The 21539-nt window shown below is 32.1% G+C and overlaps 2 protein-coding genes across 10 annotated transcripts; both read right to left on the minus strand.

Moving 5' to 3' along the window:
• Positions 1 to 16: 16 nt before the first annotated feature.
• Positions 17 to 8752, minus strand: LOC126748561 (wolframin). Of its 9 annotated transcripts, none has more exons than XM_050457880.1 (5): positions 8385 to 8749; positions 7748 to 7849; positions 3540 to 3756; positions 2842 to 2925; positions 17 to 2306 (listed from the first exon to the last, which is right to left on the minus strand). In XM_050457880.1, exons 1-5 carry the CDS (start codon positions 8440 to 8442, stop codon positions 176 to 178), a joined length of 2592 nt encoding a protein of 863 aa, XP_050313837.1. In that variant the 5' UTR covers positions 8443 to 8749; the 3' UTR covers positions 17 to 175. The 9 variants fall into 9 exon arrangements, with proteins under 9 accessions (XP_050313837.1, XP_050313836.1, XP_050313840.1 ...); XM_050457879.1 differs by having other exon boundaries at positions 7748 to 7852; positions 8385 to 8748; XM_050457883.1 differs by lacking the exon at positions 8385 to 8749 and adding an exon at positions 8125 to 8319.
• Positions 8753 to 12111: 3359 nt separating this feature from the next.
• Positions 12112 to 21410, minus strand: LOC126749064 (protein ovarian tumor locus-like). The gene is made up of 10 exons (XM_050458678.1): positions 21103 to 21410; positions 17477 to 17664; positions 17266 to 17420; positions 16868 to 17128; positions 13923 to 14151; positions 13692 to 13863; positions 13417 to 13541; positions 13166 to 13356; positions 12819 to 13112; positions 12112 to 12733 (listed from the first exon to the last, which is right to left on the minus strand). Exons 1-10 carry the CDS (start codon positions 21232 to 21234, stop codon positions 12528 to 12530), a joined length of 1953 nt encoding a protein of 650 aa, XP_050314635.1. The 5' UTR covers positions 21235 to 21410; the 3' UTR covers positions 12112 to 12527.
• Positions 21411 to 21539: the final 129 nt, after the last annotated feature.

A 21539-nucleotide genomic window follows, 5' to 3' on the forward strand; every position in this document is an offset into this window, starting at 1 on the left:
ATGAAAAACACCGCAATTAAATGACAAAACTTTTAATGTCTTTTTAATACGAAAATACAGAAAATCAGAATAACAAAAAATAACAATAAATAAAAAAAAAGTCACTTCATGATCAACACCAGTACATTATATGTTTTTTTATATAAATCAATACCTTAATGGTACTACGATTCTATCATTTAAATATTAAAACAGGATTAAACATAACATTCAAAACAAACTTGATACCATCACGTGCTTTTGCAAAAAACTGAAAATTCACCCCCTTACTTAGTTTAACGGGCATGAGTTCTATATCTGAACAGACAATACAACCAATTTCTTCAACTTTAAGGTGCGTGTTAAGGGAGCCAATTATACTGTAATCATTAAATAAGGAACCCTTAAACCAAATAGAGTCTTTTGGCAAAAGCCCCAATGTAAAATTCTTAAATTCATTTGTTAAAAAAAGCTTTATTTCTGGGGTTATTCGCCAAGAAGACGAGGCCATTTTAATCGTAGTCTGCAGAGTATAAACATCGTACTTTTTTAAAGTACACTTGTTCGTAGATGACTCAAGCAATGAGGCACATGACATATCATCTTCATGGCATGATAATTTGCTGCCATAGTAACAATAAAGCCAATCCGCCATAAACTTTGGAAACATATCAATCCACCTTTTATAAGTGTTCGTAATAGACAAAATTTCTACTGACGAAACACTGCCTTCCCAAAATACTTGAGTACCTTCCAAACTTAAACACCTACTTTGTGCCTTTGCACTGCTTTCAGTACCTTCCCAAACCCCCTGGTAGCAAGCTCTTTGAAAAACATCCCATTCTAACAGTTTCGGTTCTACTTTCATGTCAAAATGTCCAGTCAAGTTATTCATGCGATCAGAAGATCTGACAAGTGCAAAAAATGCAAGAACCATCAAAATAACTTGCACTATAGCGGTATATTGGGCATATTTCGTCCGAGCGCAAATAAAGCAAACTAAGAAACTTAAGGCCAGTAGAATTAGGAACAAACTTATAGTGTAGAAAATATTGGATGTAACTATCCATTGGGTAACAGCTGCTACAGGTAAAATGACCGACATGATCCCCACAAGAGGCAAAAACAGCACTGACCCAACCAGAGCCAAAGTAGCCCTAAGAAGTCCGAACATTGTTGCATTATTTGAACAAACCGCGAAATACTGAAGCCAACTAAGGGTAACTAAATGAGGTAGAACTGTCTTATAAGTGCCTCTCCAATTCTCTCTGATGGCCAGTCTTAAAAGTATCACAGGTATAGTTGCATACAATAATAAACGGAACGTAATACAAAATTCTATGCCATTTCCGATAATGTAACTGGGAAATGATGGAAAAGTAAGTTCTAAATATCTCCAACCCTGTGAGACAATTGGGTCAGTGTCGTACGGATATCTAGCAAGTACATTGACGGCAAAACTTAATAACAATAGAGAGTCTAAGATTATTGAACCTCGCCGCTTTGGCATTGATCCAATTAAAGTCATAAACATTAATGCACAAGCTACAACACCAAACTCACTTTCAAGCTTCAGAGGAGTCAAAGAGTAAACAAAATAATGTATTATCAGATTAGAGAAAAACCACACAAACTGTTTGCTATGGTTAAGAATGAACTGAGTTTCAAAGCTGCGCTCATTTAAGTCTCCATTTGAGTAGCAAATGAATAAACCCCTCCACAAACAAAAATCATAAAATTCCCTCTGGTACTGCAAGACTTGAAATGTTGAGAGAACCATAAAGATAAATGACAAGTAAAAAAAAATGGTTGGAATGAAAAATTCAAGGTGACTAATACTGACTAGTGAATATAACAAAAATATTAGGAGATATTGGAATTCGGATCTGGCAAGGGGCAATGGTATGGATCTTTTTCCCAAACATCTAATTATCTTAAAATAAATAATTTTAAGGCACAAAATTGGATGCAGAATAGACCAATAAACAAAAGGTATATGATCTAAGGCCTTCAAATTAGGCTCACTTAAACAAAGGCTGTTATTAACAACAGGTAACTCTCCACGACTAAAAGTGATAGCAGCAGCAACCACCTTGTCCTCGGTGAGCTTTTCATTGCTTACGTCGGATATTTGGGACCAATCAAGTTCTTCATCTTCTGATTCAGATATATCATCGAAATTGTTCATTATTCCACTGTCTATTTCATCTGAATCTTCAAAATTCCTTTGTTTAGTTGATTTTGACGAGCTGCTCTCACTTCGGTCAATGCTAAGGATTTTTCGTTGAAGTTGGTTTGATGTTATGTATTCTCCTCCATTAGATAAACTAAAAAGAAAAAATATTAGTTAGGATTTGGAATAAAACAGGATAGTTATTATAGTAACTATATTTGCTTTTATAGAAATAAATCCCAAATCATTATCTATTATGAAGCTAAATAACAATAATATTAATTTTCCACTTGTGATCATTAATAATTATAATCTTAGCTCTTAAATTTTCTTAAAATGTTTTTTTTTTACAAGTTTCCAAAGCTTCTATAACACTGAGGATTATTAGAAAAATATTTCTAGAATGTTATTATAGCTGAAAAAAGCTTAAATATAGAATAATAGCAAACGTCCTTTACCTACTCATTAATAAAAAATATTTTAAAAATATGCTTAATTCTCATATTTCTGGTTATTATTGCACTGCCTTATCTCATATGAGTGTAATCTGTCAGGAACATTTATATGAAATGACTATAATATTCACCAGCCTATACATTTGATCTTACGGCTTTTTTATAATTTACCTAGTACCACATCTTAAGAGACCTAAGTATGTTTCTATTATTTTCTAAAATGAAATGTCTTACACCAGATAAATGCTTAGCACCTGAACTCCTAATGTTATCATGTAATCACCTTGCCTTGTGTTAATAACCGACAGAGCCTTGGATCTAGAAATGGTACAAACCTTTGAGCAAAAACAAAAAAAAACCAAAACATTAATTTCTTTATTGGATTGTCTTTCCCTACTACCCCATGTAGAAGCTGAAACTTGAATTTTTGTCATACCATTCTGCATTATGCACAGATATAGTAGTACAAGCCTTCCACTTTCCCGTTTTTTTTTTTATCATTAGGCAAGCTATCCAATATTAAATAATAAATAGTGTCACACCACACACACACTGTCTACTGTCACCTACTGATATATTTACTACCTTTGTTCATTTATAAGTGCATATCATTAGTATTTTTAAATTTAAATAAGTTATGAGAAAGCAAGAGGCACCACATCAAATAATACATACAACACTTAAAAAGCTCTATCAATATGAACATCTATCTATATGAAATCTACATTTTTCTTTTTATGCATTATATTATATGAAATACTTACTTTTTTGTGAATAATTGTGAGGCAAATATTAACAAAAAAGGATCAATGTTTTTGGATATATTAGAAAGTCATAGGATTATTGGGAAGGGGTAGGAGGATGAGGCAAACCTTTTAAAAAAAATGTTGATACTTTTAAATAAATAACTTCATATTAATTAAATAACTAACCTGGCAAACACTTCCTTAGCAGCCCTTCTTACAATTTTCTCATCCTGGGTCATGGAAATACAAGCTTTCACATCTATATAATTTTGCTCGCTGATGCCTTTGCCAGTTTCCAAGCATGACTTGAGTAAGTCGGTGGCTTCTAAATTTCCTTGATATGATGCCTTTAGTAGCCAGTACACTCCTAGCTTTGCATTTTCTCTTTGTTCTTGTTTGAATTCTACAAAAAGTAACATGCTTATATTAGTAGATTAGTACCTAAACTAATGAAAGAATTGATTGAAATTAGGTATTTTTGGTGAGACATGGTATTTTTGTGAACTTAAAGTTAAAATCAAACTTAAGCAAAATGTTATAAAGCTTTTAAAAAGATAGGTCGTGAGTACCATCTAGCGGAGTTTGAATAAAGTCTCAAATAACTGCTATAAGTTATACATAGATAAAATTCAAAATAGTATTTCTACTGACCCTAAAACTTTCTGGTCTTATATACAAGCAAAAAAAAGGTCATCTAAAATTCCAGCTGAAATGCATGACCATTTGGGAGTGTATTATAGGCCAGCAGATATAGTTAATGCTATGTTTTCATCTTATTTTAGAACTTGTTTATACAGCTAGTGCTGGTGATCTTGCCTTATTAAAACCAGATGAATCTTATTTAATGTTATCAAATTTGTGCTTGGATATTGTAGAGGTTTCTGTATTAGAAGTTGAGAGTGCTCTAAAGGATATGAAAAATAAAAACACCTCCGAGCACCATGTTGTACCTTGCTTTTTACTAAGACACTGCAGCACTTTTTTGGTAAGAACTTTTTTAAATTTATCTTTAAAATATCTACATTTCCTTCCTGTTGGAAATTGGCTAGAGTGTGTCCAGTTTTAAAGATGGGGGATGTAGACAATGTTACAAATTACAGACCGATCATTATTTTAAGCAGCATTGCTAAGGTCTTTGAGGGCATTATGCCCTTTCAGCTTTAGCTAACATTATATTGTTTTTCAAATATTATCTTACATCAGGGGTTCTCATCTGGTGTTACTACTGTTCTTGCTTTTTATTAACAATCTCTGTAGTGCTCTTGCCATAAAGCTCTATTTTAGGATTAATATAATGGACGATTGCACTTTTCCACAAAAGCAAATTAATATTATGCACAGTTGGTGTGACAACAATGAACTAGAACCAAACACCTCTGAAAGTCATTAGATTTACTCGAAAACACATAATATTAAATTATCATTATTATAATGGTCTTGAATTATATATTCACTTAGGTGTTACCTTCAACGGTCAACTAACTCATACTCAAAAATGCTTTATTGTCAATATAAACATAGAAGTTGTAGACAAAGCCAATAGACTGTACATTAAAGGAATAAAAACGAGAAACTAAACTAGTTTTCGTCCTTATACGTAGGCTTTTTTCAGTCTTAAGTTGTCTTATTTCTAGTGGAAGTTTATTAAACAGCTTTCTACCTCCATATATGATAGAGCTACGGACAAGTTCAAAATGAGGAATGGGTAGCCTCAACAAATAATTTTGTCGCGTATTATAGTGGCTTCCTAAGTGGAGTTCCTGTTTATACTTTCTAAAAACTAAACAAACTGTTTCCAAAATAAAAATACAACACAGGGTTAAAATATTATGACTTACAAAAAGCGGGCGACATGAGTCACGAGGCTTGGCCCCACATAGATATCTAATGGCCCTTTTCTGGAGTACAATCACTGAACTAAGAAGTGAATTTGAACATGAACCCCAAAAGCAAATTCCATATCGAAGGTGCGACTCGATAATCGCGAAGTATGCAGATCTGGCTATGGAGAAATTAAGACTGATGGCAATAACCCTTAGGGCGTAGCAGCTTGATGAGACTTTTCTACAAATAACTTACCACAATAACTTAATAACTTACTGAACGGTGGCATGGTGATGGCTTCATTATTTAAACATATATCAATTGTATTACATTTAAAATTAAGGATATTTGTTTTGGAAACATTAAATGTCAAAAAATTTGCATCACACCAGTCTTTTATTTTTAACAAATCTGCACGTATATTGGCCTCCATTTGAGAAACATCAGAGTCGTGCCAGAGGATGGTGGTATCATCGGCAAACAATGTAAATTTGCCAGTTACCTGCAGTTGTGGCAGATCGTTCACATAAATAAGAAAAAGTAAAGGATCAAGTACTAATCCTTGCAGAACACCCACATTTATATTAAGTTCCTTAGAGATACCACCATTAAATTTGACAGCCTGGACACGATTTGATAAGTAGGAACGAAACCACTCAAGGGCAGTTCCTCTGAAACCATAGAGCTCCAGTTTCATCAGCAGCACTCTGTGACTCACACAGTCAAATGCCTTGGACAAGTCACAGAATACCGCTGCTGCAACTTCACCAACATTCAGTCGGTTGTACAGGTGCTCTAGAAAGCTAAAGATAGCATCATTTGTGCTCACAGACTCACGAAAGCCAAACTGCTGAAGACTCAGTAGGCCAAACCTATTTAAAAATGAAACCATCCTCACCTTAACGAGCCGTTCCACTATCTTGGCTAAAGTAGGCAATAACGCTATAGGTCTAAAGTTAGGACAGTCGCGATCGCCACCCTTGTAAAGAGGAACAATCATTGATCTTTTTAAGCACTCTGGGAAAACTCCAGACATAAATGAAATGTTAATTGACTCGGCCAAGACTTGCAAAGCAACAAGAGGTAAAGCAGAAAATATTTTAGGAGAAAGCCCATCCCAACCTGATGAACTCTTATTCTTAATATTAACCATTAACTGTTTAAGCTCGTCTACACTTGTGGGGGCAAAAAAGAAAGATTCAGCTACTACCACATTGCTGAGATAGCTCCTGGGATCTATTTTTTGTGAGAGATTGGCTTCAAGGTTACTAGCAATATCACAGTAGAAGGAATTGAGGACATTGGAATCTAAGGTACTTGGAATAACCAAGACATTATTTTTGCCCCTTAGCTCATTTAAAATCTTCCAAGACTCTTTTGCTCTGTTCGAGGAATTATTTATCCTCCTTTGAAAGTAGGTCCACTTAGCCATTTTGATTGAGTTTCTGTAAATCTTGCGGCATCTGTTATAATAATTTAAAAATGTTGCATTGTTCATAGCATATTTCCTAATGTAAAAAAGGGAGCGCATATTTTTTCCCAGATACTCGTAAACCCTTAGTATACCAAGGTTTTCTATTTTGTTTTTTAATATTGGCAACAGGAAAAGCAGTGTTAAAATTGTTTACTATTTGATGAAAGCTATGCAGTGGGTTAACAGTAGTCAATACATTATTCCAACTTGACATATTGCAAAGCAAAGAGAATTTGCGGAAATTAGCTCTAGTATAAAGTCTATCGCGTCCAAACTTATTCTCATTAGCTGCACTATTAAGCTTTACTAATCCCACTATTGCCTCATGGTCAGACAAACTGGCATTGATTGTTGTACACTGATTTTCATGTTGGTTAAAATTCATACAGAAGTAATCTATCAGTGAGGAAGAAAATGCTGAAACCCGGGTTGGTGTTGGTGGCCGGAAGTTTCATGTTGCATATTCAGTCCATTGTATCATCTGCTAATAGAGGTTTATGGCTCATAATATGCAACTGTAAGCTATTTGATAGTGTTTCATCCCTGAGGGTACTGATGCATTATACTTTAATTCTTTCAAAGGTTGAGTATTGTTGTTGGTTAGATTATATTGGAGAGTGTTCAAAAATATTTGTATCTTAAAAATGTAAGTTCTATTTAGAAGAACAGTTTAATAATGGTGTTTTGCTATCACAATTTAGTATTCAATCACTAAAATTTAGGAGAATCCTCATCTCTCTAATTGTCTTGTATAAAATAGTTCATAACCTTTTTGATTCTCCATACCTTTTATCAAAGATAAATTTTTGAGCATCCCATAGCAATTCACGAATACAGGAATGTTTTTATTGTCCGACAATTTAAACTAATGCTAAAAAATTTCCTATTTATTTGATGAGGATAATCTTCAACTACATTTCTTCTTAACTTCTTTCTACTTTATATAATTAAGTTTAATATGTTAGTTTCAGGCGGTAACATTATGGTAGTTTTATATGGTTAATAGTATTATTATTATAAAGTCTAGTTATCTTTTTGCTCTGAAATCAAATTTTTCTGTTTAGCAAATAACTAAATAAATAAATAAATTTCTTACCACATTCCTCTTCTAAAAGCTGTTTTGCTAAAACAACCTGAGATTCAGGGCATCCATCAGAGGCCATTTGAGTGCGTAGACGTTTTAGTGAAGTCCTTTGACCTGCTAAATAAAAGAATGTTGTAAAAAGTTAGCACATCTGACATTTTAATCCAAATTAATCAGAAGTATTTCACTTCAGACGATCACAATTTGTTGGGGATGAGACCAATTAATGTGCATGTCCATTTTTATTTACTGTGGAAATATTACCAAAATTCTCCTGTAATATCTATGTGTTGCCTCTACACGAATTTGGAAAGTGAATATGATATTTTTAAAACATCAATTACTTATTTAAGACAAATAGTATAATAGGAATACTGTAAATTATTTACCAGCTTTGTGACCTACTCTATAATTGCTTTTTTACTGTCGAGTTTGTAAATAAATAAATAGCTATGCAGCAAAATAAACATTGTTGGCATTTGAAGTTCTATTAATAAAATGAAATCCCCTGCCCTATACAAATCTGATTCTGTTATTTTGGGAATAAGATGTACTAAAGTGGCGCTCTAAAAACTTTCTTAAGTCAGAAAAGAATAATAGGGAGAATCTTGAATGATATGATTTAATTGCTGTTTTTGTACTAACTTACCATGTATTCGCCACTGCTTTCTACCTGATGAACTTTTATTTGGAATAATTCCAGCCATAATGCTTGCTTCATAAGATATAAATAAACCGTCCGTTATTTGTTTCAACTAAAGGCAACCAAGGAATCTACATTACTAGAGGCAGAGTCCTTTGGCTGGATTCTAAATCAATTTTTTAAATTTGGACACACATTAATGGGTTTATGTGATTTTACATTAATAATTTTCTTTGTAATGTACCGGTAGCTGATATGGTTGTTCTCAAATTCACAATGTTAATTTTGAAAACAGGAATTATTTTCACAGAAAAATTTTGAAACTGTTGATTGAGAAAAATAAATATAAACAAATTGGGCATATGACGTGACAAGTGACAGAACGGGATTTTTTGGGATTTTTTTGACACTGTAATTTCATATTCATGTGATCACATGGTGACAAACAGTGGCGGCTCGTGGTTTTTCTTCTAAAAGGGTGAAAATAGACAAAAATTTATTTAAAAAAGTTCTTCAGTCCCAAATTATTAATAAAAACTCTACAATATAAACTATTTTTTTTTATTCTAGGCTAGTGGCATAATTATTATTCCTTCCAGGTATTGAGCCATTACTTAAAAGCTGTTGAAATCATAAACAATTTTTTTCAAATATTAACAGTAATTTTATACATGTTCTGCAGTTACGTTGTTCTTATCGAATCAGCAAAACAGTCTATACAGCTATACCAAAATTGTTGGATCCATTAGTTGGTGATCAGCTTAGTTGGTTATGCAGGTGAATTATCATTGATGACCAACAAGGCTTTGTTAAGGGGAAGTTTACGTCCACGAATCCGATGATTTCAGGTTGATACTATCTACACGGATTTCTCCAAGGCGTTTAATAGAGTAAATCAAACTTATTTTAGCTTAAGTTAAAAATCATGGGCTTTAGTGAATTGTCTTTGAAATCGTTGGGCAGCGTGCAGATGGGTGTGTGATGACATAGACAATGGATTACACCTTGCAAGTATCTAAAGTTTGCAGATGACATGAAAATGTACAAAATTGTTACTTCTGAATCTGATGCAGCCGTTTGCAGCAAAGCGTGGATAGTTTCTTCTATTGGTGCAGTATTGACACGGTCTATTCTAGAAATGGTGAGACCTTGAAAATGTTAACTCTTATAAAAGATCTGGGAGAATCCTGTTTGGCACCAAAATCACTTTTCGGCAATAATATCAAATGCGGATATGCGAAAAATCATACCACTTATAAAAAGAAAAATAAAGAATACATCAGAAAATTATTAAGCTTTTATACCAAAGCAAATAAAATTGCAAATCTTTCAGAGCCAATAAGATTAAATTTCTCTTTTACCATTGTTTACCAAATTGAATAATAGTGTTGGATATGTTGCTTGAATTTGTAAATCTGCATCAAATTATACTGGAAAAATCACGGCCACATGGGACAGCCATAGCCCTAACAAAAGTAGCTTCCGAGATATCAGCCAATATGTATACTGCTCATATACTTCTCGTCGGATTTCAATAAAGCTTTTGACCTAAATCATGAGATGCTTTTATTAACTAAACTGCACTTCTTTGGTTTTTCTGAGTGTTTGCAAGTGGTTCCAAAGTTATCTTTAACTGAGGTCACAGTTTGTGGAACTTGATGGAGCAAGATCTGAGCCTGTTGTTACTGGTTGTGGAGTTCCCCAGGGTAGGTTGGGCCCTTATTACTTAGAGTCTACACTAGCAATCTTTCAAAGTAGATTTGTTTTTGTTTCCTAAATCATTACGCATATGACACATAGCTTCCTCTTCATAATGCATATCAATGAAGCAAATTAACGAGGACTTGACTCAATATTTAAATGGTTAGTACATCATTCAATGATTTTTAATGCTGATAAGAGCACATCTAATACAACTCATAGGTTCTGATAATATAATAAAGAAACAATGTCTTCAAATTAATTTTACCCCTTTATATAAAAATAGCAGTGTTCTTCCTTATTCAGCATCAGCAAAGAACCTTATTGGTGCCATTTTCGATGAGATCTTAAATTTGAAAAAATTATCCTGTCTTTATACTTCACTCTTGAAATAAAGAACCAGATTCAATTAGCTTAAAATGCCTCTTTAAGGTTTGTTTTCAAAATACCAACATTTGACCATATTACACCAACATAAAATCATATGAAAATAACATGCAGCTTTACAATTTGGTCAGTTTGTTTATAGAATTTACAAGTCTAGGTACCCAATAGCTTTTAGATTATTTCACAATAAGACGAGATTTCAAATATCACTGCATAGAACTGAAGGTTTTAAAAACTCATTTTCCCATATAGAAATGCTAAACAATTATACAACTTAATATTATAATTATTAAATCGTTAAAATAATTATTAAATAAAACCGAAGAATTCTTTGACATGATCACATACTGGTTTAATACAAATAGGTTAATTTTAAACGAAAAAAAACAAATATAATGTTTGACGAACAAAACAATGTAACGTACAAAAGCCTTTACAAATGGAATTTGACAATAATGATTTAAATGTAAGCAAAAATGCCAAGATGTTAGGTTTATACATCAATGAACACCTTAGCTGGTCAGACCATATAAACCAGCTAATAAAAAAGTAATTAAATTCTATTTGTTATGGTATTAGTGTAGTTGTTATGAGTAAGTGAATTCTGTACTTGGCTAGCTTTGAATCTATTTGTTAAATATAGTATGTTTTGAGGAAAAGATAGCATGTTACAAAATGTGTTTATTGTTCAAAAAAGATTGATAAGAATTATAAAAAAAAATGGGTTTTCTTCAAAGTTGTAGGTCAGTCTTTATAGATTTGGATATTATAACCGTATATGCCTTATATATATTTGAATATTTAATGTTTCTTTTTAAAAACAAACATCTTTTCCAATCAAAAACGGAGCATAATTATAACACAAGGACATTAGACTTTAAGTATCCACTTCATAAACTTTCACTAACAAAAAAATCTCCAAATTATGCATGAATAAAACTATTTAACTCCCTATCAGAACACATAAAAAGAATTGTATCAGTTGGAAGGTTCAAGGCTGCAATTAAGGATTTGTTAGTAAAGCTGGAACCCTACTCTTTAAGACTGTTGTACCTAATCCTAATGCATGTTTTTGTTGACATTATTTCATTGCATTTGAAAGAAAGAGATTATTATTATTAAGTTCATGCTCACCTTTCACTTTCAAGAAGAAATACAAGGCTTCTCTGTTATATTCATATATACCTTTATTGTAATTTTAATTAATGAATTTAGCATTAAGCAGTATTATATTGCACTACCCAATATATATTTTTTAGCTAGCATGGAAGAACACATATGTGAATGTTAAGGCTTGATTTTTTATACTGCTCTTTGGTAATATATCAATTAGAGTACGCATTTGTGATTTGCTCTACACATTGATAAGTTAGAAGAAGTTTAGAGGAAATTCATAAACTTTTGCAATAAATTTTAATATCTAAATATGTATGTCTTTATTTCAGACACTCAGGAAATTTAAAATCAATGTTAGGCATGTGTTGGAGCAGGATGTAGGTTAGATTATAATGTTCTGTAGAATTATACATGTCTACAAGATTATGTATAATTTTCAATGAGGTTTTCCCATTCTTGAAAAATAAATCAGTTCATCCTAGTCAATTTTGAGTAATTTTTCATTTCCTTAAAATTGAAATAAGATAAATAACTTTTAAAAGAAATAATATAATTACGTAAAACAAATTAAGTAAAATGTATAAACAAAATACTCGAAAACTCAACAAAAATTCCGTAAAGCGAGACAAAACATAAATGTATAGAAACTTAACGAATGTTTTGTAAACACAAAAAGAACTTACACTAACGTTTGGTAACTTAAACATAATTCTAGAATAGTTATCGTAACTATTCTTTTACAAAAAAAAACATAGGAAGGAAGAATAAAGAAAACTTATAATTAATATCTGTTTGTTAGATAACATAAAAAAATACCCGTACTCAATAACAACAAAAAAAACATAAAACAGAATCATTTTATACCCTTCTGGACAAGATGCAGTTTAAAAAGATTAAACATAATATTTTTGCTTAAAGTTAAGAAATCCTACCGAACTGAAAATATTATTTCTGTGGGGCGTTGGTAGGAAATATAAACCCTGTTGCGTTGTAAGGTCGGTATCCAGGCGAATGGTATCCAGGAGAATGGAACCACTGCACATCCATGGGGGCAGAAGGGGCGTAAATCGCGGGAGATGTTGGTACAACACCTCCTCCCTCTTGAGAGGTCGGAGGAGCCACGTGAACTGGGGTATAAATCATTGGCGAGACTAAAAAGGGAAGGTTAAATGAGATTTGCAACACTTATGTGTGATTTGTACAATCATTTAGATGGTATAGACCGTTTATTCTTACCTGGAGGCCCATTATAAACTTCCATGGGTTGTTGTGCGGCATGTGGCATATAACTTGCGTTTTGCATGTGACTAGCTGGTACTGCTGTGGAACTGTTATAGGTCCCACCTTGAGGTAAGACTGAATGGTCCCTAATAGCTTGCTGAGTGGGCAAACTTGAAGCTCCCTGCTCAGCCTCTGAGTCTTTAATTTCTTGATCACTTTGAGTAACCATTGGTTGTTGATTAGAAGTAGTTGGGTTTGTCGAGTCGTGCATTGGCTCCATTTGGCAGTTGTAATAGAAAGGACATGGCTCTTAAAATTATAAAATGAGAAATATTTGTGACATTATTATAACTTTGGCATACCATGATATGGAATAACATTAGGAGTGACAGGAGCAGACGCCACCATTGGTTTAAATTCATAGTATGGTGGAGCGGGCATGTGTGGAGAAGCTGAAGACTGTTGCCATACAAATTGCTCATGTGAATGCTGGTAATAGTGACTGTCGTGTACATATTGAGGAGTTTGCCAGTGGTATGCCTCCCACGAGTATCTTAAATATAAATAGCACACGTGATAGTTAAGACAAAATATAGAAAGTTACTAGATTTACCGTGGATACTGATACATATCTGGTGTATTAGGAGTGAGAAGTCCTTCAGCCTGGGGTAAGGAAACAGTAGTTTCTGTCATAGACTCAGTATTTTCAGTTACCATATTATCGTTGCTAGTTATCAGCTAAAATAATATATGACATTTTACTTATTTAAATGTGTGCATTTTGAAACTAAATTGTTCTGATTAAGTGTAAATATTTTAAAACCGCGTTGTACGAGAAAAAGATTATTTTCAATTCACAAAAATTATTATATTCTGTATTGCACTTACTAAAGGTGTTCCCACATATGGCATGACACCCACGTCGTTTGAGCTACTAGAGAGATCATTAGTACTCTTGCTTTGTACTTTCTTTTCTTTCTTTTTCTTACGCGTTGATCGTACTTTGTCTAAAGGGGCGACCTGTAAAGTCTCCCCTGATGATGACTGGTTCTTTGCAAACCTGAAAGTTTCACAAATTATTTTATCTAATTAAAAATCGTGTTTATATTATTTAACAACCTGTAGGGTAGCGGCCAAGGCTTAGCGTCAGCTTCAGGAGACAATTCTGAGTAATGGACAACCCTTTTTTCAACACATTTTGTCAAATAAACCACACATTTATCTTTGTCTTTATGCAGTTCTTGAATGTAGCAGTCAAATGTTTCATATGTGTTTGGGTCGGTAAAAATGCAACGAGTACCAAGTTTGAGATTGTCATCTCCATAGTACCAATCACCCAATCTTAATTCTGAAAAAATTTAAATGAAAAAGGAATTGAGGACAAGCTATTAAACAAATAAGGAAGATCTAAACTAAGAAGTCACTAGGGTCAATTGTATAGTTATTGACCAGTTATGGAAAACTTTGAGAAATAGATATTTAATGTATTTTCGCTTTACCATTTTATACAAGTTTAGTAATTTTTCTCAGCTTTTTGCACTATAAGGATTCATGCTAAGTAAAAAAAATCGGTCTTGCTTTGTAAAGTGAAAAGAAAAAAATAATAGATTGAAAAGACCCACAATTTCTAGTAATTGACCAATTGATGCTAATACTTGACCACTATATTTTTCAGTAATTGACCATTTTTTTATTAAATAATTATTGAACAAATTCATACAAGCCAAACGGCACTTGCAATAAAACACAAGACAAATTTCGAAGATTTTTATTAAAGGTGATTATAAATAATTAAGTATTGTTTTAAACAGAAATATTTTCTATTCTTTCTCTATTTCTTCTTCACTAAAAAAGTTCTGTATTATACAAACATAATTATATGTTTTCTTCTTTCCAGGAAAAGCAGCAATAATAAATTCTCCTTTTCTTCTTAGGTCATTGAAGTCTTCTGGCAAATCCTCATTACTTGAACCCGAAGAACTCCATTCTTCATTTTCACTTTCTGACTCTGAGCTTACCTTTTTAATTTTTTTTGGTTTTGGTGGTGCTTTTACTGCTTTTTCTAATTTTTCTTCTTTTTTTCTTTTTCTTATAAGTGCTCTTTGTGTCTTTGCTTCCTCCTTTTCTCTTTTAATTTTTTCCTTTTCTGCATAAAATGAAATCCATTTTTTTGATGTCGCAGCATATGGCAACCTTTCTCTATATTTTGTTTTAGCCATGGACTCATTTTTTTCAGGAGTTTCCTCGGGCCATAAAATATAATCTAAAAATTCCGAACTAATATTTCGTGAATCGACATCAATAGTACCGCTTAAATCTGAACCTAAAACTGGACTTTGAGGTTTTACCAGAGACAAGTTGTTAGGTGTTGAAGAACTAGGCTGAGAAGGAGAGAAATAACAGGATGACTCCTTATATCCATCAGAATTGATTGTATTTAGAGTTCTATTTTGAGAATGTGATGTACTTGGTGTTGCACTAGTTGAATGTGGTGAAGAATCTCTTTGATGTTGATGTAAATTTGGTTGTTTCATTGGAGTTTTTTGTTGAATTTTAACTATTTTAGCAATGGGGGAAGATGGCAATGGTAAGGTATTTTGGTTACCGTTTTTGTTTTCTTTCATTTCGGCATTTTACAACGCAATCTCAGTTTCTTCCAAACATAAAATAAACCCAAAATTCCAAACATAAATTCCAAACATAAACTCCTTAGCAGATTCTTCACCTCTCCACTTTCCTGTGGCAGTTAAAGCTTCCCTAAATTCATTAGCTCTTTTAGGTAACATTGTTGATTCTAAGTATAATAAATGCGACATTCAGAAGCTTTAGTAGCTTTATCAGGTTCTTTATTTGAATCCATTATTTTCTGACTTCGTGATTCATCGTTCATGCATTTTGCAAAATCAATTGCATCAGCATTAAATGGGAACAGCCCACATTTTCTAAGCCCATTTTTGATTGTTTCTGCGGAGATGTCAGCCATTGCAACATTCAGCAAAGCTGGAAAGACTGCCTTTGTAACTGGACTGTTCCAATTCTAATTATTTTTTAAAGGCCTAAATAAGAAGACATCTGCCGGCTGAAATATGTGAGTTGCATTAGGGTATAAAGCAAATAACAAAATACCATTAGCTGATATATTATCTATATATTTGAAAAAGACCTTTTTTGACTTGGCAGCCATGTTCTGAAAAAAAAATATATGTTGGCACCCAGTAGTTGACCACTATAGAAAAGTGGTTAAATACTGGAAATCATCAACAAGAAGACATGTTTTTAATAGCAATGTATTTCTAAAAAAAAAATCTTTTATTTTTTTAAATAGAGAAGCAACGAATTTCCTTATTTTACGTAAAATTCCACTTTGACCACTTGGTCAACAACTGGTAAAACAAGTATTTTTAAAAAGCAGTAGTTGACCAGTCTTTTTTTCTATATTTAATAATAATAAAAAATAAAACTATACACATAGAGCTAATCACTAATCTTTACTGAGCATGTTAATACTAAAAATGTTTTTACACCTAGCGTGATGGCGAAGATATGAAGAGATTTTAAGGTCAGTGTCTACTTACCTTGCTTCTTATTTAAGTCAGAAAATCCACACGCGCGAAACACCCTTACTTTGTAAAATTATAAACACACTAGAAACTGGTCATTGCTAGAAAAATGCGGCTGGCAATAAGAGTTGTATGATTGGCCGTCCTATTATACCAATCAAAATGGATAAAAAGAATGGCGTTTTCTTATTTTAGGCGGTAAATTATAAAAATGGTCAAGCACTGGCTTCTGGTCAATTACTGGCAATTAACCCTAATTAAGATCCCTTTACTAAATGATCATTCTTAAAAGCTTAGAAGTTTAAAAATATCTAGGCCAACATAAGTTTTTAAAAAAATCCCCTTTTTACCAAAATATTTAAAAAGTCCCTAATTGAAGATTACTATAGATCAATGTGCATTGGATTTTGTTAGTGGTTTAATTGGCGCAAGCTTTACTAAATTTGAAATTTATTTTGAATTTGAAAAAATTCAAAATAAATTTGAATTTTAAAAAATAAGTACCTCTCCTAACATCTACCCAAGTATCATACTCAATGTTCCTATAAATTGAAGGGTCTAAAGCCTTGGCAACTTTAAATGGAAAGGGAGCCACAATAGCATTTTCCAATTCTTCTGTAGTGAATTCTTTTCCTCCGACGGCCTTTTTCTCTTCTAATTCTGTTATGTTGATAATTGGCGTTTTTTCATAAAGCATAGCGTTCACTATGCGATCTACGTTTGGGATTTCAAAGACATTTTCATACAGGATCTTGTATATGATTGCTGAAAAAGGAATAATGAACATAGAAGCCTTTTTTCACAAAGATTGTTAACATGTAGGTAATAAGCAATTAGTATTTTTTTATTATAAAATATCCTGGAGATCAAACATAGATAGTTTTAAATTTAATTTTGCTTACATTGAGAAAATCCTAAATTTTCAATGTGTTCCTTTTTATAAACGGCGTCATAGTGATCGCTATCCACTAAGCATAACATTATAGGATCCCCGGGATAATGCTGATTAGTAATATCATGAATTTGCTGATTTGGAAGGCAAACAAAAACATCTTTTCTAAAAAAATATGCACCAATGTATGAAGTTTGTATAAGAGATATTAAAAGACTTACTTGTATTTCTTACTAATTAGATGAATTTCCAAATTCCCGCAGACTGTCATATGCATCTCTAGATTATTTAAATGGTCATTCCATTCAGATTCAGTTTTTCCTAAATGCCTGAATTCATCAAAATGCTCTCTTCCATATTCAACGCATTCTTTTCTCACTTTTTCATGGAAAACTTGGCTATTAAACAGCTAAGTAAAATATTTGAAAAAAAAACTTGTTAGAAAAAAATTTCTCACTCGTAATGCACTAAAAAACTAGTCAGGAAAAGCAACCTGTCAAAATAAAATATTTAGAAAAGGCATGATGTATATAAAATGATGGAAGCTAAAAACATCAATCCAAAAAATTAACAAACCTGAAAATAAATCGTGAGCCAATATGGTTTTATTTATTTCATTTTTATGAAGTGCCTGTCCCAAAGCATGCCTTTTAAATGTTTAAAAATGAATTAAGATTCGTTCTGAACCAAGCAAGGGTTAAACACAACACTCCTTATAATCCATTTAAAAATAGCGAGCTATAAGCATAAGAAGCGGATATACTAATTCACTGGTTACTTACTTTTTTAAAATAAACTTTGCACACATCCAAGAATTATATTCCTGTACCGTAGTAAACTTTAAGTCAGCATAAACTAAATAAAAACTTAATATTACTGGATTTATATTACATACATTTTTATTAATTTTAAGTGGACTGAATACATAACTCAATCTGAACATTTTGGATGTAAAAATTTTTTTGATTTAAATATTACCATAATTATAGTCCATTATAATAACATAACATAGACTTAAAAGTGCCAAATACCTTGGGATGTAGTCGAGAGTTTTTTAGGTTTGAAACATTAATGCATTTATGACTGGAAAGTTTAGTAAGTTTGCTTTATCTGGGTCATATAGAAAATTATTTATGTATTTATCAATATACAGGATACAACATTGAAGTACAAGAATGTAGTAATACAATTTCAATATGTACAAAAATATAATATTACTTAATGAGAAATAATTACTTTTTAATGACAATGGTTGTATTTATTTGAATGACAAATTTATTATTGAAATATTTTTAAAATCTATTCCGAATAATGTTCATAATGTGGACATTGTAGAATGGTGACCAAATTACTGAGACATACTCAAGGTGGAATCTTACAAGAGAATAATATAACATCAATACTGTTTTAAAATCTATTAAGATTGTACTATATAAGATTGAAATATAGGCATTTGCAGAGATTTGGAAGTTATCTCTGCATATTGGTCTCGAAGTTTTCTGTCCAAAATTACTCACTGTCTCCACTAACCATAAACTCTGTAACTGTAACTGAATTAACAGCATCAATGTTATAACTACATTTTACACACTCATCCCTACATAAAAACTTACAAAGTTACTTTTATTAATAGTTTATCTAATTGGTGTAAGTGTAACTTTTAGATCTTAACATTGATAAGTGTTTCAAAATTTCCTTCAGTAAAAAGAATGATGATATTGTCTTATTCAATAGATGGTCACTTTCTGCAAAATAAAGAACAAGTCAAGGATTTAGGAATACTCTTGATTCTCAAATAAATTTTAATGGATGAAGGCAATAACTGGCTGGATTTTAATAAATTGTCACTAAATGTTACAAAAACCATTTTTATTCCTTTCACTACAACAAATGCCATAGTAAAAATGTAGAAATAATCTACCTGTTGACAAGTAAAATTTAAAAACTTAGTCATAAATTCTATATTCTTCGAGATTTTTTAAGCAGAAAATGACTCCTACAATTATATAAATCGTCAGTTAGGTATGCCCTTATAATACTGGGTGGAGCATATCAATCTAATTTAAGACCACTAAAAATAATTCAAAATTATATTTTAAAAATAATCCACAGAGAGAGCAGGCTATATCCTACTAGTGAATTGTATAATAAAGAAATCAATAATATACCATTGCTTTATATACAATTAACATGTTCACTTACCCATAAGAACAAAAATGTTCATAAATATATAAAAGACAACTGCAACACAAGACAGATATCTAACAATATTCTTGCTCTATCTATTAAATTAAATAATCTATTAATCAAACAATTCACCAGGCTTCATAATTATGTAGCCTCAAAACTTTGTAACTTGTCGCCAATTATGATAAGATCAATAAAGAACTTAAAACTACTCAACAAAAGATCTAGAATATATGTCGAGAAACATAGGAATTGCTTTGTTCAGATACTTTCTCAATAATTATCTCCTTTAATCAGTAAAACAGTAAATCAGTAAAACTTAGGACTAGTAGATATCAGAAATTTAATAGTTATAATTTTTGTTCAAATCATACATACATATTTGGTAATCGGGACAAAACATCATTAAAAAAACTCATCAACAATCTTTTTAATTGCTTTTTAAATCTAATGTAAGAGGGTGTTCATTTTTTCTTATTTAAAGAGGAAGGTGATTGTGAACATTTTTTTACCCACATAAATAAAACACCTTTTTACTTGTTCTGAAGGGTGTATGTAAGATGAATACCAAATGAACTACCTCCTACAATTTCCTTCTTGTGCTTTTTGATAAAGGGTCAAGATTCTTTTTTGCACAAAAAGATGGCGACAAGATACACAACACCTCACTTCACAAAGAGCTCTATAATGGCTCTTCTTGCAAAACAAATACTGCATTAAAGAGATAGTAGGCACATGTTCCCCAGACACAAATCTTATAACGAAAATGTGACTCCACAAGGGCATGATAAGCATTTTTTGCCAGGTAAACATCTAAGTTCTTAGAAATTATTCTAAGGGCATAGCAACCTGATGGCACCCTACTGCACACTTTAATTATGTGTTCCTGGAATTTGAGCTTGCAATTAATTATCAATCCCAAAAACTTGGAACACTTAAATGGGCTCCTTATTTTAGTTTGTTAGTCTTGGGTTAGTGTGTGTTTCATGGTAACAGGTCTCCGTCAAACCAGGACAGAAAATAAACACATTATTGCGGTTTTAAATATTATGTAACCTGAAGGGTCCATAAGGATACAAAAGGTATCTAGGTAGTCCAAAAGTATTTTTTGATCTATAGGCATTGTAAACTGACAAAAATTTTGTCTGTAAACAGGTATATTTTTTTTTTCAATAAATTTGAATGCATAGACTTATGAGTAAAAAATATAGCATTTGAAATTTTTTCTACATCCAAGTGGTTATAAAATAATAGTAGAGGTCTACTGTAAATTTGCTGTTCGAAATTAAAAGCTGGATATAATTTGCAAAGTTCGAGCAATAGGAAATGTAATTATAGTAACTCTAGTGTAGTCATTAACACTTAACATTAGCTGTCGGAAAAGGATACAACATTCTGTGTGGTGATTTAACTTAAGGTGTCGACAAGTTTCTATGTCTTAATGTAAACTAGAGTTTTGACTATAACAATTACTACACACAATTCTGAGAAATGTTATATTTCACTTCTGTTAAAGTTTATGTCTTAAGCTATGGAAAGGAAATTCTGGGGGTGCCCTACAGAATGTAAATAATGTTATCTCTCAGGGGCTAACAACGTTTATGTAATATAAAGCTTACTGTAGACTTTAATGTATCATTTAAATAGCTTTTTGACTTACTTGTTCAGAAACAGCCCGAAACATACAGGTTTCATCATAGGCCACGTTCTTCCTGTAGTAGCCCAATTTTTCCAACCAGGTATCAACAGATCCAGGATTTCTGGATTTCCTTGCGAACCCCTTCGGAGCCATTTTCTAGGTAATTATTATTGTAACGTTTTCAACGAAATTCAACGTTAACAGTGAAGAAACGTGTGTTTTATAAATGCCGCCTTTAAACAAGTTTAGCGTCTCACCCGCACGTGCTTCGGTTATAAATAAACGGTTTCACACAATTTGAAGTTTTTGAAAGTATTTGAAAAAAGAACCGAGAGCAACAAACGACTGTACGCATGAGCAGAAACAACCGTCATTCCGTCCAGGAATCCCGCGTGAGACGTCAAAGAAATGTCTGTTTTGGTAGTGGGCAAAAGTCAATTCGTCTTGACTTTTACTTT

This window comes from Anthonomus grandis, chromosome 22 (assembly GCF_022605725.1).
Source record: "Anthonomus grandis grandis chromosome 22, icAntGran1.3, whole genome shotgun sequence".
Taxonomy (NCBI): domain Eukaryota; kingdom Metazoa; phylum Arthropoda; class Insecta; order Coleoptera; family Curculionidae; genus Anthonomus; species Anthonomus grandis.

Excerpts from the sequence above, each read along its gene's own strand:
- LOC126748561 (XM_050457879.1), bottom strand. The coding sequence starts at position 8,442 with ATGGCTGGAATTATTCCAAATAAAAGTTCATCAGGTAGAAAGCAGTGG. Across the intron at positions 7,853-8,384 it reads AAAGCAGTGGCGAATACATG|CAGGTCAAAGGACTTCACTA; the intron begins GTAAGTTAGTAC and ends TCTTTTATTTAG. Across the intron at positions 2,926-3,539 it reads GCTAAGGAAGTGTTTGCCAG|ATCCAAGGCTCTGTCGGTTA; the intron begins GTTAGTTATTTA and ends TACCATTTCTAG.
- LOC126749064 (XM_050458678.1), bottom strand. The coding sequence starts at position 21,234 with ATGGCTCCGAAGGGGTTCGCAAGGAAATCCAGAAATCCTGGATCTGTT. Across the intron at positions 17,421-17,476 it reads CTAATTAGTAAGAAATACAA|AAAAGATGTTTTTGTTTGCC; the intron begins GTAAGTCTTTTA and ends ATATTTTTTTAG. Across the intron at positions 12,734-12,818 it reads AGTTTATAATGGGCCTCCAG|TCTCGCCAATGATTTATACC; the intron begins GTAAGAATAAAC and ends TTCCCTTTTTAG.